At 39.7% G+C, this 26,386-nt stretch overlaps 1 protein-coding gene across 2 annotated transcripts in view; it reads left to right on the top strand.

Annotated features, from left to right (window-relative positions):
• LOC129183079 (zinc finger protein GLIS2-like) overlaps positions 1–17,221 on the top strand; it is a 38,309-nt gene extending 21,088 nt beyond the window's left edge. For both annotated transcript variants that reach the window (XM_054779917.1, XM_054779916.1), the window contains exons 4-7: positions 1,332–1,523; positions 1,843–1,976; positions 4,797–4,915; positions 12,283–17,221. In XM_054779917.1, coding sequence (XP_054635892.1) covers positions 1,332–1,523; positions 1,843–1,976; positions 4,797–4,915; positions 12,283–12,947 — 1,110 coding nt within the window. In that variant the 3' untranslated portion in view covers positions 12,948–17,221. The remainder of the gene's footprint in view (positions 1–1,331; positions 1,524–1,842; positions 1,977–4,796; positions 4,916–12,282) is intronic.
• The last annotated feature ends 9,165 nt before the right edge of the window (positions 17,222–26,386 follow it).

The raw sequence follows: 26,386 nt of genomic DNA, 5'->3' as shown, positions 1-26,386 counted from the left end.
ACGCATTCATTGGGGCGCTGCAATGACATCAGCTTCCCTGTGGGCTTTGGACTCTGGGTACTCTTGCTCCCTCTGGTGGACAAAAGCAACATTGCAACGCCATACACCATTTTCTATGCTTTCTATGCTCCTCCAATGAAATGACTTTCTCAAACGAAATTTATTATGGGAAAATTTTAAAATGTTTTTTTTCATTTTAAACTCGTATTGATATATGATTCTATATTTCAGAGGTATAATGTTTGAATGTTAACTTGCTGTGTGATGAGTTTAATGATGTTTGTAAGGTGAAACCGTGAGTCAGACCGTTATATTGAGTAATGACCTCCTGCAATTTCCAATGAGTTGACAAACTCATGAGTTTTTTCATAGCTCATGATTGGCTCCTGTCAAATAAATAGCTGACTGATCCTCACTGACTCGTGCGTGCCACAATATACCATTTTATGAAGTGGACACATGCGGCTTACACCCCGGTGCGGCTTCTATACTGTAAGAACAAATTTGTTTTTTCTTAAACAACGGTGCGGCTCATACACCGAAATTTACAAGATGTGCATCTCTAGTGTTGGTTTGTTTACGTTGTAGCGAAGGACCAGTTTCTGCAGTACGCTCCATGACAAGCGCGTTGACAAGAGCAAGGCAGCAGATGGCAATGAATGAACAGTAGTCATATTTTTTTGTTAATCCGCAAAACAAAATAATTTAGAAAGGATTTTTTTTTAAATATGTAAAAAAATATATTACACTCATCCCAACATTTCCCACAGTCAGGCTTAAATTGTAGCCTACTTATTTATTTGTATCTATTATTGAAAGTGCAATTTATCTTTTCATTCATTTGATCTCGTTTTTGCTATTTATATATAAAAATTTAGACATTAAGTGTAAAATAAATATTTTTCTAATTATTTATACATTTTTTTCATAGGAAGGCAACACACATAAATGGCCGAAAAAAAAGTAAAAAACGTGGGTTATCGAGTGTATATTTTTAATGTATTTATAATTATATTAAACGTAAAATGAAGATATTATATATATATAGTACATTTATACAGTCTATTTTTTTCTCAAGCTGCTGCACCTGCCCTAAAATCCCCTGGGGAGGCGCCACATACACTAGCAGAAGTGAATACAATCGCAGAACGCCATATTTTTGTTTGTTTGTTAGCTCGTAGTCTACTTCCTGGTTACAGATGTTAGGGGTAGATGGACGGGGCTACCTCTAGCTGCATTTTTATCCCGATTTGAACCAAAATGTAATAGTTTATTGGTGTTAATGAGTAAGGGCCACTTTAAACAGTGTTCCCACTGTATGTCCCCGGCAGGAAGCAGCACATCATCGTCACAGAGGAATGGATGGCGATGCTTCACCTCAGCCTTATCCTTTCTATCTTCCCATTGCGAGCCCACCGGCAGGGTACAGCTTTCCTTCCTCCTTGCTTATTGGTCAAAAGAGAGAGAAGCAAGTTTCACCTGAGCCCTCACTGGATGCTCAGCTCACCTGCCGCTGGATGAAGGTAAACGATGCGTATTGTTGACCTTAAAGTGCATAAAACGAGGTGTCCCAACCTTTTCCACCATACAGAAAAATTGAAGGGTGCGGGGTGCTAAAACCAATCCAGTGTAGGTCAACACATGATAAGCTATCTGAACACATATGAAAGCACATTACTGTAATGTATAGAATGCAGTATATAATCTATCTCATTAATAATGAATTATTTTTACACTATGCAAAAAGCCAATAAAAAAAAACGAGCTATGGGGCGAAAATGGTCCCCAGTCAGCACTTTGGAGCCCTGTTCCAACAGTTCCAGTCTTTGTCTTGCCTTGCAGTGCCACCTGCTGTTTGAGTCACTGCAGGACCTGGTGGACCACATCAATGACTCCCATGTAAAGCCAGAAAAAGATTCTGGTTATTGCTGCAAGTGGGAGGGCTGTGCTCGCAATGGGCGGGGGTTCAACGCCAGGTGAGCGCATTCACTACCTGTTATGGGAAGGACATCAAATCCAGTATTTACTCATTTCTCTGCCGTGTGACCCTGCAGGAAAAAACATTGCTGTGCATGTTATGTTAATACGTGTAAGTTAAATGTAAATGTAGATATTGTCCAAAGAAAAGTACAAATATACTGAAGTATACTGTGACAGAAGTTAAGGCATGTTGCAACAAAGGAAGTTGTTCATCCATTTTATATATTTAGTTGTCTATTTTTTGTTATTGTCACAAATAATACTTTAACTATTTCAATTTGTTTTACATTTTTTTCTAGACGGAAATTTGAATACTATGAAAACTAAACTGCTAATCTAAAATAACTGGCAGAGCGAGTTTGAATGGGTATTAACAATTTATTTGTAATAATTTGTGTTATAATAAAGGGAAAGACATGCTTTAGAAATTCGGTGATGGAAATTAAATATTTTTTTATATATGTATGTGTTATTTTGGGACTTGGTATTTTTTTATTTATTACTGAAACAAGTCTTCATCATAAAAAATGACAAAAATACAAAACATGCATGCATTATATTTTGTATATTATTATATTTTGTTAAGTTATTTTTTAATTATTTGATTATTATGTATTTTTATTTGTATTATATTTTTTATTTATTTATTTTATTCTCTAGAAAAAAATTTGAATGTTACTAAAAACCAAAACTGATCAACTAAATGAATAAAATAAATGGCATCCATCTAATGCAGGGGTAGGGAACCTATGACGCGGGAGCCAGATGTGGCTCTTTTGATGACTGCATCTGGCTCTCAGACATTTCTTAACACCATAAAATGTGTTTATTTTAATTTGTGTTCCTGACTTTTTAAAGTAAAACATTCCAGAAATCACAGTGTTAAAAATAACATGAAAAATATGCATTCTAATGCATTCTAATCCATCCATTTGATTTTCATGTTTTCCATGCCAGACACCAAAACTTGATTATTATTGGGGTCGTCCCTCCTTTAATCAAATAGTCAGCTAGCTAATTGTGCAGAGACAACCCTTTTGACGAAAAAGGAAAAGAAAGAAAGATGCGGAGTAGGGCGCAAAACCATGCAGCACCAGAAGTCGCATTATTGGTAAAAAGTAATGTATTTATTATTGGTTAGCTTCAATATAACAACATTATTAAAAAGAATCAATTCAGAGACTTATTATATGCTAAAATTGTTGGTCTTCCTTAAATATACACACATTTGGTTGTATTCGGTGTTCAAAAATATGATATGGCTCTCACGGCAATACATTTTAAAATATGTGGCTTTCATGGCTCTCTTTGCCAAAAAGGTTCCCGACCCCTGCTCTAATGGGACGTTCGATCAGGGTTTTATGCTGCAGATTCTGATACGGATCATCCAGGACTGAAATCGTCCGATACCAATACTGAACACAGATAATTATACATTTTAAAATTAATTTATGATGAGTGCTATTGGCCAGGGGTGCCGTATAAAGGGGAAAAGTCAGGACAATTTCAAGGTCCCTTGACTGCCAGGGGGTCCAAAAATAGGTAATTACTAATAAAATTAGTAATTAATTAACAAGGAGGGTGGGGGATGTGATTTTTTTCATGGGACCCAGAATTCCTGGCTGCACCCCTGCTACTGGCTATATGATATGACAAAAGGAACCATAAAATCACCTTAATTTAGACCAAACCATATTTTGCTTACTTTTTGAAGATAACATACTGTACATCACTCTGAAACATCTAGAGATGCCTTCTTTAAGAAGACTTTGGCAAACCCGGAGTCTTCCGCGGCTGAGAAAGGCTGCTCATCTCGTCCAATGAATTCAATTATTTTTCGGGTTATTAGCTTAGCCGTCTGACTGTCACACACATTGAGCTGAGTGTTAGCCACATGGCTACGTTAGCATTTGAAGTGTTGTCCTTGAAATGCTGCATTAAAGCTTTTGAACGTGCTACCCCCGGCAGGTATTCTTCGTGACATGTGTTTGCAGTTAGGCTCCACAGGGCAGACATGATTGTTTTGGTTTTGAAGGAAGTGGGAGGATGACACTGCCAAAGACGTTACTTAAGTCAAGACACTACACTGCACGAAAGGGTCGCTGCGGCTTCAACAGTGCTAGCCACAGGTGATCGGCTTTTGTGATCGGCGTTGCTGGCGTTTTATCTGCATTTCTCGATCATGCGATTTTTTTATGGAAATGGGCCGACACTGATCGGTGGCCAATCGATTGGAGCATCCCTAATATATATAATAATTATTAGTATTAATTATTAATCCCAAAAATAAATTAAATATGGTAAAATGTATTTTATTGAATCAGTTATTAATTTATTATTTTCATCATCTTCATTATTATTTAATTGTATGTAATTATTTTATTGTATTACTTGTTCGAAAAATGTTTAATGTAAAAGAGCTCTTGTTCAATAAATTCAAAGAATGCAAAACTTGACTTTTTTGTAATATTTCAAAAATAATTGATGTATTAATATTGCATTCGATTTTTAGATTGTATCTATTATATTTCCATATACAGTATATTTATTAATAGTAGACAAACATATACATAAATAAACATTTTATATTGATTTGCTACTATGCTGTCCATTCATTATTCATTGTTATGTATTCATAAATTATTACCGACTTGGGTGAATGATCCATGTTTTCAGAGAAAAATAACTAAAAAATATATATATTTTTGAAATTATTAAAATAATTTTTTGACCACAAATCTGCAAATTTACGGGGACATGATTGTTGGATTGCACATTAAGTATACTTAATTTGCACATGTAATGTTTTTTTCCAGGTATAAAATGCTGATCCACATCCGCACACACACCAATGAGAAGCCCCATCATTGTCCCACCTGTAATAAGAGTTTCTCCCGCCTGGAGAACCTGAAGATCCATACCCGCTCGCACACAGGTCAGGACTAAACTACTGTAATGTTTAAATCAAATTAGAATGTGCATGTTGACGCAAATTGATATTTTCCTGCATGCTTTCATGTACAACCATCGGTTGGTGTAGGAGGAATAACAGGTTCTGCCACAGCCCCGGGTAATCATTTACAGCACTGTAAATAATTAACCTTTCATGGCACCATTGCATCATATTGGTCACCCCCCCACAGGCCTCAGTTAACTGCTATAAAGTTCTTTGTAAAGCGACATGTGATGCGTCTCTTGTTAATGTTTAATCTTAATATTTCACATGAAAAATGAAACACACGCAAGTCTGACGCACCGTAAATGAAAGCAAATATAATAACATTGGACATATCTATGCACAATGCAGTCGGCTGATTTGGTCAAGGGAAAATCAGGAAGAAAATTGCGAAAATGCAAAATGTATTCTTAAAAATGACTGTGGAGCTGGGCTCCTAAGCTGACAGGTAAATACCATAACATTTACTAGTACTTTTGCTAATATTTACATAGCTGATGCAGTTATGGCCTACACACACCCTAAGATGCAAATAAAAGGCAGATCAGGGTTTACCTTTCCAAACTGTTTCATGGAAAACTGCTTTGCTACACATCTTTTAATCTTTTCAATAAATACATGTCCGTAAGTCAGACATTTCATTTTTCTTCAGCAAATAGGCTAACCTAGCATGATGTGACTGTTAAAATGTGACGATAAAGTTAGCACTGCTAATGTTGCAGAGCTTTACAGCTGTGTAGCATAGCCTGATTTGATTTTTAAAAATTTTTTTAAAGCAATCCTCTGATACATAAAAATACCCAGGCGTTAGGCAGGGCTTGCACACTAAGCTGAAAAGAGATGCTAGCGGCAGCCTCATGTTCGAGTTCTGGGCTGTATTTGCTCAGGAAATCTTTTTGTGTTAAAAATGTTAAAAACGGTTGGAGTCATACAGTAAATGCTTTTAAATACGGTTCAATGGACATATTTGTTTGTTAATTTTTCAGAAAGACAGGCCTCCCCCGACCACATGCCACTGCATTATACTGTCAGATATTTTTCGATATAAAAACTTAAACAGACTTTCCCTGGTCTATGAAGGAGTAAGCATTTGGTTTTTTTTTAAGTGGCAAAAGCTAAATTGGATGGATTTGGGGGACGATTTCTACTAGATGTTCTCATTTAAATGACCTATTAATAAACCCGCTCTAGCATTTCTAAAGCCTCATTTCATGCAGTCTGCGTTGGTTTAGTTTATCATAGAGTACACATTTCTCACTTCTGTTCTGGAGCTGTGCGATATTGGGATATACAAGTATATATCGTAGTGCGACATAAAACCGTCAACTGTACGATATGTCCAAAATGCAACCTTTGTTTTTATTGGCCCACAGCACATTCAAAAAATTTAATTTAACAAGAAAACTTAAAAAAAAAAATTGCAAAAATGGAATAATCAACTGTAATTTGATAAGAATAATGACAAAATATTAAGAGAAAAAAAGTTGTAATTCAATGAGAAAAAGTCGTAATATGAAGGTTTCATATTTGATTGAAAATTAGGTTGTGGGAAAAGTTATGTTACGAGAATAAAGTCAAAATATTATGAGAATAAAGTTACAATTGTGAGAAGAATATTTACAAGAATAAAGTTAAAATAGTTGCAAAATTTTAATAAAGCAACAGCAAAATTGTAAAAGACAGCTGTAATTTTATGAGGATAAAGCCAAAATATTAAATCAAATATTACATTGAAAATAAATGAACTGCAATGCAATATTATGAAGAAAAATAATGGCATATTAGTGGCCTAGAGATTCAATATTAAAGAAAAAACATTATTTTTTTAGGCTCGGGAAGAAGTTAAGTTATAATATTATGCAAAGAACATTTACCGAGATTATTTCAGAAAAAAAGTAGACATTTTGCAAAATAAAAAAAAAAACAGCAAAAATGGGACAAAAAGACCAAAGACCGAGGTTCGTACTAATAATACGAGGGCAGTATGTCTCTAAATGCGCATGTGTAGACAGTTTAATTTCATGTCAGATTAAGCTGACTAACTTATGTTCCTATAACTCTTACCTCTGAAACAGGTAATAGCTATTCTACAGTACTTGTGTCTTGGAGATAAATTACTAACACTTGATGTATTTGATGTATTTCATCCTAACTAAGAAAGAGAATGCCAGAAATAAAGACAGAACTTGAGCAATTTATTAGCCTTTGCAAAGGCGTCAGACAACATACGGTATGCATGGTGGTCTGCAGACGTCTGGCTGAGAGTGGCTTCCTGACTGACTAATGAGCAACACGGCATTTCACATCTACAACGTACATGTGAAATGTGTTCTCTGCACTTGACTAATCTCTGAGGAGCAGTTGGCAGTCATCATGTAGTGCCCGATTGACTGAATACAGACGCTTTGTTAATATTTTGGCTATTGAGACTTTTTTAATTGTGCCAACCACTCTGTCATCATGCCACCAATCTTTATTTTGACTGGTGTTTGAAAGTTTCTATTTACATAAAACAAACAATACAAGGTTTCAATGAATTTAAGCCAAGACAGACATTTTCACACTGTAGTAGTGTGCAGTTGTAAATTGCAGTTGTAAATTTGGGTTTGAATGGACCATTTGCTCTCATTAGCATGATCATTGGCGCTATTGAAGGCAAAGTGTTAATACAGTAATATAGTACAAAAGATAACTTACCAAAACCTTCAGTGTGTTGTGCAGTCAATGGAGTGTCACTGTCAACGTTGATTGAACATGATTTACGATGTTGGGGCTATTGCTCTCACTAATACCTACCTCCGTTTCATTCAGTTTGGTTTTGGAGTAACCAATTCTAATGAAAAATTGTTCAAACTTGTTAACAAATGATGGCTCAACATGGATGACGTCAAGCAAAGTTCATCAACAAATCAAAATCCGGATCCTGAAGAAGCTTCCTGTGGAACAAACTTGACTCTGTGCGGAGTGTGTGAACGACTTAAAGTGTTACAGGGTTAATGTTGGTACATGTAACAAAATGATGTCATATTTCAGCCACATATGACTTGCATAGGTGTTCTTTTCCTCCAAGAGAACGTGCTCTGCTAATGTGGAACAATGAAGATTAGTCTTGAATAGTTCAGTTATTTGCATCTGACCACACCACAGTAGAGACGCAGCAACAACAATCACATTTAAATTGAAGTCACAGTACACTGTTCCACATGTCCTTGAAGAATCCTGCTGTCAGTTTGTCACAGTCACAGTTGTAGTCATGTCAGGATGTCAAAAAATGTCAAAATTCCTATGAAGCTTCGATTGTCTTAATTTACAAGGCCTTTTCATAATAGCCAATTATTAGATGAAACTTCCGCATACCCTGAAGGAAGTGTCACAAATACATTTTAGCAGGTTTGATTTATGCCTGCTGATGTCAAAAAAGCGGAACAAAGCCAATGTGTTCTTGGCATGCATCTATAACTAGTAAACTCGTTATTAGATGTGTTCTGTATTGTCATACATTTGTTTCCCTTTCCCGAAGTGATGGTCAGGGACGACTGCAGCATCACACTCACACAGAGGAACAAGACAACACAAACACAACAATGAGAAACCAGCCACACAGTCCTTTCTGAGTGTTCAAAAAATCCAATTTAGGACTGTAAGAAATTCACAAATTGTTTGTGCATTTCCAATCAAGCTTAAAATAGAAAGCTTCTACAAAAGGCCCACATTCTTCCATTTGTCACTGTCCCTTTTTTTTTTTTTTTTTGAAAGACACACATGAAGAATGGAATCATTGACATCAAAAAATGGTACCTGAGTTACCCTAAGGTGAAGCAAGATGCCAATCAGTTACATGCATTATCAAAGGAAGCTGCAAATTGGTGGCATTAGTGCACAACTGATGGGGGAGATTAAGAACTGACTTCCCCATACACACGCACGCACGCAATTCATACACTTCATGCGACTTGATGCTCTGCAATGCACGTCATACATGGTGTTGACAACTCCTACAAATGACAATGGCATAGGGATAGCTGTTTGGTGAATATTTACGTGTGCTGCCCTGATGCACCAAAGTGTGAACATTAAAGGTTCAGTCTCATTAAAAATTATCCAAATTTTGAGTCTACAAATTAAATCACATTCTGACAAATTTGATGCTTGAGGCTGAATTGTTTGTCTAAACAAAAGAGAGGAACGGTGAATCACTTTTGGACCGCTTCTCATGATTTGCCAATGAAGTTAACATAATTTTCAATCAACTTTGGAGCGGTTAGGAATTTGTCGCTCTTAATGGATGTGTGTTGCATCAGAGTTCAAAAGAAAAGAAGTAACCTTGCCTTATTCTGTATACTAAGTCTTGTCTTCTAAAACAGGTGTGTGTGTTTGTGTGTGTGTGTGTGTGTGCGTGCAATACTGTCAACTTCGGTGTCATCCTTGGCATCAAATGAGGCAGAGTAAGCATGATCCTGTCACGCCCCACCTCCTTGCCTTGCCTTGTAAGGTGGACTTACTTGCTAGGAAAGTCCTCCATTGAGTATTTGGACCAAAGTCTCCTTTGCTGGGTATATGGTCATTTCCCTGCCAAGACAGTTCCTCGTCAAGTCGATTCCCCGTCAAGCATTCGCCCACAAATATGGCAAGACGTTTCCCCGTCAGACTACAAGACACAAATTTGTATAACTGAAACAGTAGGCTTTATTCACACATGTATGTAACATTCTTACAGCGGCGTAACCAGTATGCATAATTATTTACAATGGTTTTTATTCGTGTGAAAGTTATAGTTACACATTTTAGTTAGACCTACAAGTATTCTTTGGCGTAATATGTAATAAGAAATACACATTTTTAGTAATAATTTAAGTAAGTAAGTTGTTGACGGGGAAATGACTCGATACTAAAAGAGAAACGTCTTGCTACATTTATGGGTGAATGCTTGACGGGGGACTCCCTTGACTTCTTGACGGGGAAAATAATAATCCATATTGCTGTCCCAGTCTCCCTTCTGAATGATCTTCTTGCAAGTGGCCATTTGGATTGTGGTGAATGGCTTGTCCTTGCATCAAAAGTGTGATTCATCAAGTGCTGAGCAGACCACATTCAACTTTGGTAGCTGGTGGTGTGATTGTCATCACCATGAAAACCATGTCAGCAAACGTCCTCTTCATTGGTTGATGGAAGTGAGGCAATGTGACTAAACACAGTCAGGAGATTGGGAAAACCTGGGTTCGATTCTCCCTTGGGCATGGTGCGTGGGTTTTCTCCGGGTACTCCGGTTTCCTCCCACATTCCAAAAACATGCCTGTTAGGTTAATTGGCAACTCTAAATTCCATAGGTATGAATGTGAGTGTGAATGGTTGTCTATATGTGCCCTGCGATTGGCTGGCGACCAGTCCAGGGTGTACCCCGCCTGTCGCCCGAAGTCAGCTGGGATAGGCTCCAGCATACCCCCGCGACCCTAATGAGGTGAAGCGGCATAGAAAATGGATGCATGGATAGTTGTACGCAGTGTTCTCAATTTAGCTTTTTCTTCTTTCAGTTTTTTTTTTTACATTCTAAATACTTCCTTTGAGTGAATGCTCTTTGATATGATCCCAAATTATCACAGTTTAACAAAATGTTTCTATTAAGAGAATGCCATGTGATGTTTTCCCTGAACATAATTGTTTTACACCAAAAACACCCAAAGAAACCCCCAAAACTCAATAAATTTTGTTTTGTACTTCATTTAACTTACTTTCCCTTGTTAATAATATATATATATATATATATATATATCTTTTTACTCTTTTCTTTCTTAAAAGTTCCCCATAATTGTGTTTTCATGCATGCATTTGCCATTTCCCCCCCGTTCTTTACAAATGATTGCTTGTTTACCAGATTTCCCATATTCATAAATGTCACTCACCTGTGCACAAATACTTAAGAAGAGGTCGTCAGCCCGAATCCGAATTGTTTACTGCTACAATCAGAAAAAGCTTGAGACTACTCAGTCCTGAAAATTAATATAAAATGAACATCAGCTTCTACCTGCAAGCTTCCTCTTGCACAACTCTGCACATCTTTCTTTTGAGCCATTCCTTGGTGGATTTATTGGAATGTTATGAGCCGTAGTCATGTTCCAAGACTCATCCATACAATGAAAAATTCCTAGTGGATTCTCAGATAGTGAGCTGGCCAGGCCCTGCAGCAGGAAAGCAGCCACAAACCATGACATCTCCACCCCCATGCTTCACAGATGCTATGAAATGATTAAGTCTTTGGTTACTTTGCCCAAATAATTCAAATCCAAATTTAGTCTGTCCAAAGTACAAAGTCTCACAAAGAGCTCTGTGGATCTCACCGTAGTGATAACACTTCCTTCATCAACGAAGAGCAAATCAAAGTACATCTCTGACGCACTCTGCCTACAATGAATTGTCCTGGAACAATGTTGATCATTTGCCCCTGATATGGTGCACCTGTCCAAAGTACGGCCTGGTGGTCACTTTGTAGAAATAAAATAAAAAAACAGCAAAAATGGAAAGAATCGAGCAAAAAGGCAAAATGTCAAGAAAAAAGATGACATCTTGATACAAATAATTTGTGAAAAAATAGTATTTTTATGAAATAATAACATAGTCAATAAATTAGAAAAAATGTCAAAGTGGCCCCCTACATCCTTTGATTTTTCTGTATGTGGCCCTTGGTAGAAAATGTTTGGACACCCGTGTTTTCAACATTTCAAGTTGTAGTAAACAGTTTTTTACATTTTATTTTAAAAATATATAAATATAGATATATTTTACAATTTATACTTATCTAAAATATAAAATCATATATTATAAATATTATATAAATAAAAATACATTTTTATTAACTATATTTAATTTGATTTAATTATTAAAATAATGTTTATTTCTCAATGTTTCTTCATACCGGGAGTGCTCAAATTCTGTCTCTCTCTCTAACGTCTGTCCCTGTAGTCTGTCTTTCTATCTTCACCGTTTGTTTGAGGTTCCTTCCTGAGAGCGTAGTTTTTCCTTGCCTCCATTGCCAAAGAGTTTGTTCATTTTCTCCCTTTCTACTGTGTCTCTATTGCATCGCAACCTGTCAAGGAAGATGCCCGCCCACAAACAGTCTCGGTTCTGTACAAGGTTTCTTCCTTAGATTGAGTTTTTGCCTCTGACACCAAAGTGCACCAAAGTGCATCCACTCTCTGCCCCTCTATACAGTTTCTTCATTAGAGGGAAGCTTTTTCTTGTCTCCATCGCCAAAGTGTTTTCTCGTGTGGAGTTCAGTTGGTTTAAAGTGCCTTGAGATGTTGATTGAGTATAGTTTCTTGTGTACTAACTATCTAATCCTCCTCTACCAGGAGAGAAACCCTACATCTGCCCGTATGAGGGCTGCAGCAAGCGATACTCCAACTCCAGTGACCGCTTCAAGCACACCCGTACGCACTATGTGGACAAGCCCTACTGCTGCAAGATGGCAGGCTGCCTGAAGCGCTACACTGATCCCAGCTCGCTACGCAAACACATCAAAGCCCATGGGCATTTTGTGAGTCAAGAGCAGAGCGCCCCCAGCAGGCCGGGGATGGGGGGTCCTCATGGTGGTCAGGGTGCTGTGGACCTTCCCTCCACAGGGAGAGGGCAGATCACTGCCCCAGGGGCGACCGCGGCAGCTCTCCTGGGGGGCCTGGGGACATCGCTGCCTCTATCGGCACTGTGCCACCCCCGAGCCCCGCTCTTCTCCGTGGGAGGAAGAGGAGCTCTGGGCCCGCTCGGACTTGCAGACTCACCTCTTTTTCACTTTGGACTTTCGGCGGCGTCCATATTGGGTTTGGGCTCTCTGGGAAGGGTGGGGCGCACGGGAGGCCAGGGGGCAGACGGTGAGGATGATGAGGGAGGGGCAGAGAGGAAGAGAGAGGGGGAGATTTTGAACCTGTCTGCAGTGGTGGGGCCAGGACGGAGGGATTCTCTGTCTTGGGTGGTTGTCCCGCCTAGGGCACTTCTGCTTAAACCAGCTGTGGTCAGCTAGGGCGGGCCCTCAGGGATGGTCTTAAGTGGTATATTTTATAAGATACAGTCGTCCCTCACCCATCACGTTTTTTTTCAAAAATTAATTCATAAATGATCGCTGTTTCGTGGTTGAGTATGGCCCATTATTAGTCAAAAATATTGAAACACAAATTATATGTAGTATTCTGGCCACAAGTCGTCAGTAATGACAACACATTCATGAGACATGACGTCACATCACATTGCACGTCCGACATGATGTGAAAAAAGTTCCCCTCCAATGTTGAGTGGAAGTGGTAAGTTTTTGGCTTTCTACCTTTTTATAATCTTTGTCCTGTAGCCTGTGCAGTAGCAATGTGGTGTAAACAAAGAATAATAGGAGTGTAAAGGTGACAAAACGGGTGTTATTTCATGTCTGCAGGGCTCTAATTATAGTAAAAAACCTACTTAGAAAGTCATAAACAGGTTTTCTATGCTCTATGAAAATATTCAATTTATTAATATTGAGTACTACTTCGCGGTAATTCACTCAACGTGGTCGGGTCTGGAACCAATTAACCACGATCGAGGGACGACTATACTTTTATTTTCAACCCACAGGGGGCAGTAATGATCGTTCCAAGTTAAAACAGGTATTAATTCATTTTCAGTTGGCATTGAATCGCCCCAAAATATTTCACTGGCTTGCAATTTTTAACATTTTAATGTAAAGTGTGGCAGGTGTCACCATCCAAAGTGACAAAGGTCATGAATAAGTCATAAATGGCAAATATAGTGACGTTTGCTGAACGTGTATGTATCTGAATAGCCTCTGTTAAGGGTCAAAGGGCACAGCAAAGACACAAACAACACAAGCCAGTCAGTTGTTGCAGTTGAGGTGTTAAAATTTGCACTTTAGAAACATAAATCTCCTTGATTTTGTCTCCTATGTACATGAATGTGTTGAAGCAGACAATCAAAAAGCAATTGGAGCTATGACGTCAGGTTCTATATTGTTTGACAAACCCCACAGATGCTTTCACTCACCTATATTCTTTGTTTTTTATTATCCGTAAAGGAATATGGCAGAAAAAGCACAATTGGGTGCAACAAGGAAAACATAACATAACAATAATTTAATGTATCATATGAATGACTAAACTGTAGTAGACTATTAGGCTCTACTTAGGGTGAATCTATCTATCAGGAACAGCAAGTATATAAAAATGCTTTCAACAAAGGTTTTGATGCAGCAACAAATGGACAAATGTATTGGTACACACCTGGTTAGCCTTATCTTAGCAAGACATTTTGTATGCGTGGGTGAGTTTGGTGTGGAAGAACTTCACCTCTGGATGACTAGATGATTGAACACTTTTGGGGTCAACATCAGTGACCTCTGATCTAAAAAATGCACATAATGCACAAAAACATTTGTGAAAAGTCCATATTTTGTTGCATTTTTATTTCCTGTTCGTGTAATAGCCAGGTGTCCCAGTACATTCGTCCATATTATGTATTTATGTGAGTTTAAAGGTCCCCTATTATGCTAAATGGACTTTAATGCTATACAGTAGTATGTGTCCCTCGAGCCTGTTTATGATTACCAAACCTGAGATCTATCATCTCCTTCACTTGTGTGCTCCACTGTTGAGAGAAGAGGCGCTCAAACGCTCGCTATGAAAGTACCGTGTTTTCACGACGTCATGGCACTCCGTGTATACACCCACCACTTTGTGGGGGACAGCTTTGTAAAAAAAAACTAACAAAAAAGGCTTCGCTACACATCTTAAAATAATGCCCTGCCAACTATCCATCGGCCAGCCACAGACGTGGGGGCTGTAAGACCATTGTGTTTTTCTTCAGCAAATGTTGTTGTTCAAATGTGACTGTAATGTTAGCATTGTAGCGCACATAGCTATGCTAACGTTTGTGTCCTCCTGCCCCACTCCTTATGTTGCGTTGTTGTATGTGATATATGACATCTACAGTCATGGAAAAAACGATTAGAGCACCCTTGCTTCTTCGGTTTCTTGTTCATTTGAATGCCTGATACAACTAAAGGTACCTTTGTTTGACAAATTTTACAATAGCTAATAAGAGTTACATTTTTTGGCAGTACAATGCTATAGCTATTCATATAAGAACTGAAGTGATTTTGGTTATTATCAAGAAAACCATGGAAGTTGCTAGATATCAGCTCTTAAATGAAACTCTTATGAGCTATATTTGTTATCATCCTTATATTTGTCCAAACAAATGTACCTTTAGTTGTACCAGGCATTAAAATGTGTCAATATACTGAAGAAACAAGGGCAGTCTAATGATTTGTTCCATGACTGTATTACGTTATCATTTATTAATTAACAAGTGCAGTGTTACAGTGTACAGTCGCCACATTGCGGTTCAAATTTCGCGGCTTCACTCTATCACGGTTTTTCAAACATACTAATTAATAAATCATGCTGTTTCGTCGTTGAATCTGGCCTATTATTAGTGAAAAAATATGCATATTGAAGCAAAAGTCATGTATATTTTAACCAAATTAAGCATTGTCAAGCATAAAAATTGCAAAATGAACTAAAATACAAATACAAGGAATTAAGAAGCCGCATTAGAATTGTGAATGTAGTAATCCACATTGATCACCAGTTGTCAGTAATTGTTTGGTGAGACAAGCACCAGACTTGATCACCGGAACAACAGGCTTTTATTGCAGGTTAAAATGACCTCAAAACAATGACAATAACATAATAACAACAACACAGGCTACTGTTGTGGCCATAATCCAGCTAAAACTCAACTTTCAACCCACAGCATCACTTCTTGTCTACACGGCCATTAGATTAGATTAGATTAGATTGTACTTTATTAATCCCACAGCGGGGAAATTCGCTTGTTACAGCAGCAAGCAGTATACGCAAGTAAGGAATACAGAAATAAGATCAGATAAATAGGTATAAAAGATATAAAAAGTCCTTAATTCACAAGAAATAAAAATGACCCTGTTATAAACAGTACTGTAATGTAAACATTAAGCGAGATAAAAATAATACAATGTAAGTAACCAATACTATAAGTACAGTCACAGAGGATTGTAAAGTGAGCTAGTGACTACAACATGATTCAGGTGTTGCAGGTGTTGTAGAGCCTGACGTAAAGCATTTATTGCAACACAAACGAAAATGGCTGTTTCTCTGATTATGCCTACTATATTGAGAAATACAAAGGTAAGGTGACTCACTGTATACTGTATGGGTGTTATTTCATGTCTAGAGCGCTCTAATAATTTAAAAAACCATACAGTATTTAGAAGATCGTGAACAGGTTTTCTATGCTCTTAACTACGAAAATACTGTATACCATTTATAAATAAGGAATTCGACTTTGCGAAATTTACTCAATTAACTGTAATAAACGAGGGATAACGATGTATGTAAAAAGTGGATGAAGTACACAATAGCGCTCCTTGGAGAGACACAATCTGTCGGAGACAGGCGTGGACGAACAGCACATTAGCATTAATTACAGACACACAAAATGAGGTGTTCCATTAGGGCTTATGAGAAACACTTTGAACTAAATTCCAGTATTTAAGGCTCGGTTTTACGATACTTCCAATCTACTATTGTGGTGTCTGATTAGTATAATATGGGACCTTTAAGACGATGACTACGGGGTCTTTATTTTTGGCAATGAAACCCTCTTAAAACTATCTGTCTCTTGCATTCTATTCATTACTCTAGCCGCCGTTGACAGTGCGACATTTAAAGTCGCAGGACCAAAAAAAAAAACCCCAAAATAGGCAGCGGTTCTTTTTTCACCATGCTACTTTACATGTTGCTTATCCACAGACAAAGATCTCCTCAAGATCCGCCTTATACCCTCCTGCAGGTTTGATGAAGGAGCTCGAGAAGAAGGAGCGTGTTCCGACAGGTCGGCAAACAGGTGGCGCCGGAGTGACTAGCGTGAGCAAATACAGACTTGCTTGAGATGATTTTTAGAATATGGAAGTTGCACAAGAGGAAGGTATTTGGTCCAAAACCAAATCCACTCTGGGCTGCTTTCACATGCTGACAGTGGCCACCATGAGGCCTGTTATGTTGCTTTGTCTCTGTCACTCACTATCTCAACGAGTGCCTTGTGTTCAAAACCAAGTGTGTGTATCATTTGTATCATTTTTTTTAAAAAGCATTATTTTTATTCTTTCTATTTTGGGAACTGAAATTGTAATAAACTGACAACAGATGTGATTTTTGCATCAGGGCCACGGTGACATTTTTGACGATGACATACTGTCAATAAAACACCAAATATGGATTATTTCTTGTGTTTTTAATGACATATAGGAAACATGTCTTATTTTTGAGCCGCTGTGGTAAATACAAATAGGCATTTATCATTTTAAACAATGTGTCACAACGCTTCTCCGTTAGCATAAGCAGGCACTAGCAGGTACTGCTTAGCAGTACCAGGTCACCCGGGGTTTCAAGTGTAAAGTGTAAACGTCTTGCTGGTTGAGCAGATTTGTTGTCATTGTGACATTTACACAGTTATGATAAATTACAAAAATACTTACACATGCTAATGTTTTCTTGCTGCCCTCTGGGACAAAATTAGCCGTCATTGATTTTGTTAGCATATCTCATTCTAACCGATGTCCTCACTACAGCATATGACGATACGCAGCTAGAAATGATAACAATACATACACGTGCTAATGTTTCTTGCTGGCCTCAGTTCTTTTTCCACCAGTACACCAGTGCTTGTAAACATGGCGCTCAGCCAAATTTGATGAGAACAAATAGAACGCTCAGTGATTAAAGGGTCAGACAACTCTGAAAACCAACGCTACATTATCTGAAGCAGTTGACAATATTTATCTAATAACGTGACAAAAATGTAAAAATTTATCTAGTTACCAGAGATTTGCCCTCAGTCATCCATTATGGGCGTAACATATCGTGCAGAGCAGTTTTGCTCTGATCAACCAATCAGTACAGGGAGCCTGCCTCTTTGCTCTGATCAACCAATCATAACTGGGGGCCTGCAAGCTGGCTTTGAGGCAAATCAGAAATCTGATTGCCTCAATTGCCACTGCGTGTGTGACAGCGAAATCGCCAGGATGTCCAGTAATTGATTCTGAAGGCCCTGGGCAGTATACATTGATAAGGCAACACACAGAAGCTGAAATCTGATTGGACAAAAAAAAAACCTCAACATACACATACAATACTGGAAGCACTGCAGCCAAGAAACACGCTACAGAATGAAGATAATAGATTGTTGCGAATAAATTAATATAATTTAAAGGATCAAATACTACAATTTAAGTTTGAAATGTAGGTTAGTGCTTCTGGTAGTGGTGAGGCCAGCAGAGAAGGCTTTGCTGGCCCTGACTGCACACCACTGGACTTCATCATTTAACGTGAGAATACATGGCTACAAATGACAGAAATAAACACAAATGCTCAGGTTAATCTACCCTATTACTGTGCCTTAGGTCTGGACACTGCAATCTTATACACCACAGTCTCCAGTTTGCTGCAGAGGTCCGTTTTCTTCTGCCTTCTTCCACAGTCTCCTACTGGATAAAATTTGCTTCCGCTGTTGTTAGTGTTTCTCATTTCGACTGATTTCATTACTGTAACATTTGATGATGTGTGGCAAGACATACAAATAAATAGAAACATGGGTAGAAATGACAAAAATAAACACACAATGCTAAAGTTAGTCTTCCCTATCGCTGTGCTATAGTTTCAAAAACTCAATGAATATACTGCAAACTGTTGCTTTTTTGCTCAAAGCACTGTAAATAGTTGAGGTGTGAAATAAACTCGAGAAAAATTCACTGGAGTTGAGTTGGTCAAGCGTCTACCATCTTCTTTGCTGGCTGAAGTCCAAACAAACTTGACAGGTACACTTGTTTGCTAGGACAATAACACCTCTGTTGTTGCCAGCAGTGACAGGCGACAAGCAGGGGTGGCAATCATTGTTGCGCCCCGTCTTGTGGCCTGTATGTTAGAGTTTAACCGGGTGAACGAGAGGGTAGTTTCCCTCCGCCTTTGGGTGGGGGGACGGGTCCTGACTGTTGTTTGCGCTTGTGCGCCAAACAGCAGTTCAGAATACCCGCCCTTTTTGGAGTCTCTAGAGGGAGTATTGGAGAGTGCTCCCTCAGGGGATTCCCTTCTTCTGCTAGGGGACTTCAACACTCACATTGCCAGCTTCAGTGAGACCTGGAGAGGCATGATTGGGAGGAATGGTCCCCCTGATCTGAACCCAAGCGGTGCTTTGTTATTGGACTTCTGTGCTGGTCAAAGATTGTCAATAAACACTATGTTCAAGCATAAGGGTTCCCATATGTACACTTGGCACCAGGACACCCTAGGCCGCACTTCGATGATTGATTTTGTGGTCGTATCATCGGATTTGCGGCCATATGTTTTGGACACTCAGGTAAAGAGAGGGGCGGAGCTGTCAACCGATCACCACCTGGTGGTAAGTTGGCTCCAATGGTGGGGGAGGATGCCGATCAGACCTGGCAGCCCCAAACGTATTGTGAGGGTCTGCTGGGAATGACTGGCCGAGTCCCCTGTCAGAAGGAGTTTCAACTCCCACCTCTGGGAGAGCTTCGACCATGTTCCGAGGGAGGCAGCCGAATGGGCCATGTTCCGTGCCTCCATTGTCAAGGAGGCTGATCGGAACTGTGGCCGGTGCCTGTCGTGGCGGTAATCCCAGAACCCGTTGGTGGACACCAGTGGTGAGGGATTCCGTCAAGCTGAATCCTGAGTCCTATCGGGCCTTTTTGGCTCATGGGACTCTGACAGGTATAGGCAGGCCAAGTGGTCTGTGGCTCTGGCAGTCGCTGAGGCAAAAACTCGGATATGGGAGGAGTTCAGAGGAGCCATGGAGAACGACTTCCGGACTGCTTCGAAGAGATTCTGGACCACCATCCGGTGTCTCACGAGGAGGAAGCAGTGGACAGTCAACACCGTGTATGGTGGGGCTGGTGTGCTGCTGACCTTGACTCGGGATGTTGTGGATTGGTGGAAAGAATACTTCAAAGGCCTCCTCAATTCCACCGACATGTCTTCCTATGAAGAAGCAGAGCCTGGGGATTCCACGTGGGCTCTCCTATTGCTGGGGCTGAGGTTGCTGAGGTGTCAAAAAGCTCCTCGGTGGCAGGGCCCCGGGGCTGGATGAGATTTGCCCAGAGTTCCTTGAGGCCCTGGATGCTGGAGGCGTGTCTTGGTTGACATGACTCTGCAGCATCACGTGGACATACGGCGCAGTACCTCTGGATTGGCAGACCGAGGTGGTGGTCCCCCTTTTTAAGAAGGTGGACCAGAGTGTCTGTTCAACTATTGTGGAATCACACTCCTCAGCCTCCCTGGTAAGGTCTATTCAGGGGTTCTGGAGAGGATCCGCCGGATAGTTGAATCTCAGGAGTAGCAGCGTGGTTTTCGTCCTGGTCGTGGAACTGTTGACCAGCTCTACACTCAAAGCAGGGTTCCTGAGGGTGCATGGGAGTTTGCCCAACCAGTCTACATGTGTTTTGTGGACTTGGAGGAGGCATTCAACCGTGTTCCTCAAGGAATTCTGTGGGGAGTACTCCGGGAGTATGGGGTATCGGACCAGCTAATTCTGGCTGTTCGTTCCCTGTATGACCGGTGTCAGAGTTGGGTTCGCATTGCCGGCATTAAGTGAGACCCGTTTCCAGTGAGGTTTAGACTCTTCCAGGGCTGCCGTTTGTCACCAATTCTGTTCATTATTTTTATGAACACAATTTCCAGGCACATCCAGGGTGTTGAGGGGTTCTGGTTCGGTGGCTGCAGGATTGAGTCTCTGCTTTTTGCAGATGATGTGGTCATGCTGGCTTCATCGAGCCGTGAACTTCAACTCTCACTGGATTGGTTCGCAGCAGAGTGTGAAGCGGCCGGGATGAGAATCAGCACCTCCAAGTCCATGGTTCTCGAACGGAAAAGGGTGGAGTACGATCTCTGGATCGGGGATGAGATCCTGCCCCAAGTGGAGGAGTTTAGGTACCTCGGGGTCTTATTCACGAGTGAGGGAAGGATGGAACGTGAGATCGACAAGCGAATTGGTTTGGCTTCTGCAATGATGCGGACTCTACATCTACATAATGCCTTGCACACTGCCACTTCTAAAAGCAACAGTCCAAAAAAGGAAGCACTGTGGGGAGGAAAAAACTACACAGAAGTCGTGAGAGGTAAAGAAAAAACAAACAAATGCCATGTTATGGCAGACTTGGGCATTGAAGTAAACAGAAAGATGTGCCATGACAGTTGTGAATCAAAAGTGTGGACTCACTCTGGCTTTTATAGCGTGAATGGGAAAATGTTGGACTTTGGGAAGGCAAGGCAAAGTTGAGGATTGTCGCGCATCTTCTGGAAGACTGTTCCAGATTTTGGCATCATAAAATTGAAAGGCAGCCTCACAGTGTTTAGTCCTGACTCTGGGCACCTGTAGGAGGCCACTCCCTGAGCTTCTCAGAGCTTGAGGTGGTTTATGTGGCTCTAACATGTCAGAGATGTACTTTTGCGCAAGACCATGAAAAGACTTGCACACAAGCAGAGCTGTTTTAAAGTCTATTCTCTGTGCGACAGGAAGCAAGTGCAGAGACTTGAGTACTGGACTAATATGGTCATATTTCCTAGTTTTAGTCAGGACTCGAGCGGCAACATTCTGGATGTACTGCAGCTGTTTTACTGCTCGTTTAGAGAGGATGTAAGGAATATAAGGAGTGTGTCACAAAAATACGACACACGGCCGGGAAGACAGATGTGTACAGCCAACTCGTATGTCACCAGTCTCACGGAGAAAACTGTGCCTCGAGAAATGTTGATTTTTCTATTCTAATGCTGAATGCTGTGTTGTTCAATCAAGAGACGTGTATTTAGTTTATGTAATTTATTGTCAACATTGTAGTCTTGCTCAGCCTTATCCGGGTCATTGTCTGTGTCATCCTCGTGATTACATCATTACTACTATACTACACTACTTGTTGTTATGCTTCTACTTAATAGATTTCATCTATTTGAGAGACATGAGATGTTGTGTTTTCTGAATAAGTCTAAAATAGTGTCACTGTTTGACAGACACCTACTGTATAATAAAATCCTGTTTTAACGTTGTCTTGCACTAAAACAGTTTCATTATTTTTTTCCACCATTGCTGGTTGTGTTCTGGTTAAAATATGCTGCAAAATATCCACACATTTTCTATACCGCTTGTCCTCATTAAGGAGCAGTGAGGCTGCAAAATATAAACTATGATATAAATGTTTGGGGTTTAGTTATCACCCTATCACCGTATCGAAATATTACCATCACCGTGATCCATGTATCACAAATCGTATCGTGATGTACCCTGAAATTCCCAGCCCTTGTTTGAATTATCTCACAACAGGCATAATAATCCAGAATAAAAATCCCTAATAAAAACACGGGCTTCTGCTGCGGCCGTAACCCACGCAAAGAAAAAACTCAACGCTGAACCCCTGACATCACTTCCTGTCCATTTCCTACTCAGCTCCCATAGCACAGGAACACATTTACAGCAACATACAAGAGGATGAGTCTTATTTATCTCTTAAATGGCTTATTTACTCTTATTATGTCTACTATAATGGATAATAGGAATATAAAGGTGACCATGGGGGTGTTATTTCATGACTAGAGGGCTCTAATAATGTTAAAAACCATATTTTGAAGATTGTAAATAGGTTTTCTTTCCTCTGACTACAAAAATATCACATTTATAAATAAGAAATCATACTCTGTGGAAATTCACTTATCACTGTTGGGTCTGGAACAAATCAACCGTGATAAACGAGGGATTCCTCTATATTGTCAAATAAGCCAATTTTGACTGACCAGTACCAAACAATAAAATAGCTTCTTTCTGGTGTGTGGTTTTTTTATTTGGTTGAAACTTGCAAGTATTGCAATTACATATATTTTTCCAGTTAAGTTTGATTCAGTTTGATATCTATTAGAAGCCTTTTTGTTTGCCAGCAAACCCCTTTGAAAGAAAAAAAAGTCATCCATTCTTTCCTTTGACTTCTCATTATAAATCAATTTAGGCATCACGGTGTCGGTAGAAGAAACAATAATGATCAAATGAGCTTCGACGAACCAGTGTGTGTAGCCAACAGGAACTGTTCAGTGAGAGAAGAGTACTTTGCTCGGGAACTATTTCTGTGCTTACCTCACCCATGCAGCAGTAAAGATAAGGGTTGGGTGGTTACTTTGTATAATAAAAGGTGACTAAAGGTCCATATTCCCCAGGTGACAATTCCATGTTTCCATGATGACAAGAGGACTGAAGGCTCTCAGAAGTTAAAACTGATCTGCTGTGCACTTCCCCTCAATAAATGCATCTATTGTACACATTGTATGACTGTGCTGTCATGGTTTTGACCAATGACCAAATGGTATCAGCGACTCAAGTAACATCTGGCTAACGAAACAAAAATCTTTCCTCAAATGTTGAGACTATGCATGGACCGGTTACCGGTTTCAAAGTATACCACGGTATGTAAAAGTCATGGTTTCAAAACCACTATATTTGTCCCTCATTCAGTTCCTGTAGTAGGAGAAGAAGTAAATACTTTGTGAAGTCATGTCCTTACAGTTGGAACTGGGCTTCGATCTGTTGAAACCACAGGCGTGTGCTGTGTTGCCAAAAGTCGGGCATCGATTGCGTCAATGTTAGCTGCCTCGATAGCATTTTGTCGCCGTTGTCGCTCAACATACAGTATTACTCGCAGTGAGGGTCACTAAATGTGGAGCTGTGATCCGGAACGAGACATGAATCGAGGATAACTAGTATAAAGCTCTCCAGTGAACAACAAGCAACAACCACTTAACGTCTCAGTTGCTAACTCATTATTGATTCACTCAGTCACACACTGGTGATGGTAATATACAGTACATCTGATGAGATCGAATTAGCAGGTCTGTAAGTGTCTTTATTCATCCTTGAACACTGCTGGTGCCAGCAACTCATACAGTGGTTTGTACATATAAATAATTAAATATGACAGCTTCTCAACAGCATTTCAAATCAGAAAGGCGCGTGAAAAAATGTCTGTCCCCTGGGGGGGCATGACAGAGAACAATTGTGAACCTGTGCTTTATGTACAGATTTCACTTTGGACTACAGTGGAACCTTCCAGATGGGCCGACTCGGTAGGTTCATTTATCCATTTCATTCACCATTTATATGCATTTAGAATTGTTTTATACTGTACATGTAAAACTATAAAAAAAAAAATTACATTTTTGAGAGTCAACCGGCAATGACATCATAAACGGGCAACATAGCTGACTTCCGGTTCCTGTTTCCATGTATTGGCAAGCAGTGAACTGTCGGGGGGCACGTCAGAGGCAGGGAGGACTTTCAATATTAGTGCATGCATGTATGTATGAATTTGTCGTACTCAGCATGCAATTTGACTCTTCAATACGCTTGTATGCTTCACTGCTCTCCATTTTGTTGCACTTCGCTGGTTTTAGTCTGTACTGTACACATAAATAAATATATATTAGATTCTCAATAGTATTTCAAATCGGGGGGTTGCAAAAACATTTCTGTCCCCCCAGTGGGGCCATGACAGAAAATAATTGAGAACCACTGTATTTGTTAAAAAGAAATGTACCGTAAATTCTGTTGTATAAGTCACACTGGTGTATAAGTCACACCCACTAAATTCAGAGGAAAAATCTGATTTGTTCTTATATAAGCCGCATCGATGCATAAGCCGCACGTGTCCATGTCATAATGTAGCATATTGTGGTGCGCACGAGTCCGTGAGGACCAGCCAGCTATTTGACAGGAGCCAATCATGAGCTATGAAAAAACTCACGACGAGCTTGTCAACCCATTGGAAATCGCAGGAGGTCATTACTCAATATAACAGTCTGACCTAGTAGAGGGCACTGCGACACTGCTAATGGGACCAACAGGAGGTTGGTCGAGGACAAGGAAGAGGAGAGAGAGAAAGGCTAAGAGTTGTATGATACAACCCGGACAGAGCGTGTGATGAAAGTTTATGAAGAGTTAATAGGCATGCTTAATTCTACACCACCGACAGAACACTACCTCTTTTAGAAGAGTCTAACGACGACGACGATTTGTCCTTTTTTTCAATATCTCCTCCTCCTTCTCCACCACTACTAACGACGTATGCTCGACCACGCCTCTTCAAAGGTAAATAACATTTATCATTACGTATAATTATATCACTTTTATTATTGTTTTTTTCATTAATTATCCTCGTTTAATATTACTACTGCATTCAAACTCATATTTACATACATACGCATATACTGTATATGTATACACGTACATGTAGTACCTGTATCATTAGTAATATTACCTTTCCCCACTTTAAGAACAATTCGACCTGCAAATGGTCGTCTGGAACCAATTGTGTTCGTAAGTTGGGGTCCTAGTGTACACCTTTTGAGTATTAAGTTGCTGTGTGATGAATTTAGTGCTGTTAGTAAAGTGTTCTTTGAAAGATGACACCTACACTGACTTCCAGAGAGTTGACAAGCTCGTTGTGAGTACACAAATCGCTCATGATTGATTCCTGCCAAAGAAAGAGCTATTGTTTCCTCACTGACTTGCCAGCAGCACAGTATTGAAACAATTAGTAGAAGATGTCACAAGATTATAATTTACAAATTGATGTTATATGGCAAACTGTGTGTGTGTGTGTGTGTGTGTGTGTGTGTGTGTGTGTGCACGTGTGTGTGCGTGTGTGCGCGTGTGTGCGTGTGAGTTTACGCCAACCAGGGACAAGTGAAACATGGACGGACATGTCCTAATTTTTTTTTAATAAGATATTTCGACATCGGGGGTGTGGGACTAAAATAAAATAAAACGCATTTCCAGCGTTCACGTCCCCACAAGCTACACGCCCTCTGTAAGGCTGTGGATGAAAATTTTGATCATGGACAAATCAACACCCAAGGACATAATCAGCAAAACACCAGTTTCTATTTACCATAGTGACGGAGATGACATCAAAAACGCTCCTCGAAAAACAGTCATGTATTTACAGCGAATCCAAAAGCCTCCAAAAGGTCCTCTGGAAGAAATGTGGTCTCTAGAAAACTACAGCTTTGCTGGGAGCTTATAGATGGCTATAGATTTAACTATGATTTGGGTGAGGTATGCTTTTTTTCAGATGGACAATGATGAGATCACGCCTCTCCCTGACCTGGCCACTCTGAATTCCAACGTCTGGGGTGTACTCTGTTACATCATTCCACTAATTATACAAAAATCTAAGAATTCAGGAGAAACACGGATGGATTTCAGTGTGGTGTGGATGTCGGTGGTTCTTCAGGGTCAGGGGAGGCAACAAAAAACTGAGGCAAGTAAAGAAGAGGCCGATAAAGAGTTCATTTTAGAAGCATACAATTCAGATTGTGGAATTTTCTTTAA

This window comes from Dunckerocampus dactyliophorus, chromosome 6, assembly GCF_027744805.1.
Source record: "Dunckerocampus dactyliophorus isolate RoL2022-P2 chromosome 6, RoL_Ddac_1.1, whole genome shotgun sequence".
NCBI lineage: Eukaryota > Metazoa > Chordata > Actinopteri > Syngnathiformes > Syngnathidae > Dunckerocampus > Dunckerocampus dactyliophorus.
Note: the sequence above shows the minus strand (reverse complement) of the source record. Positions and strands in the feature narration are given on the sequence as shown.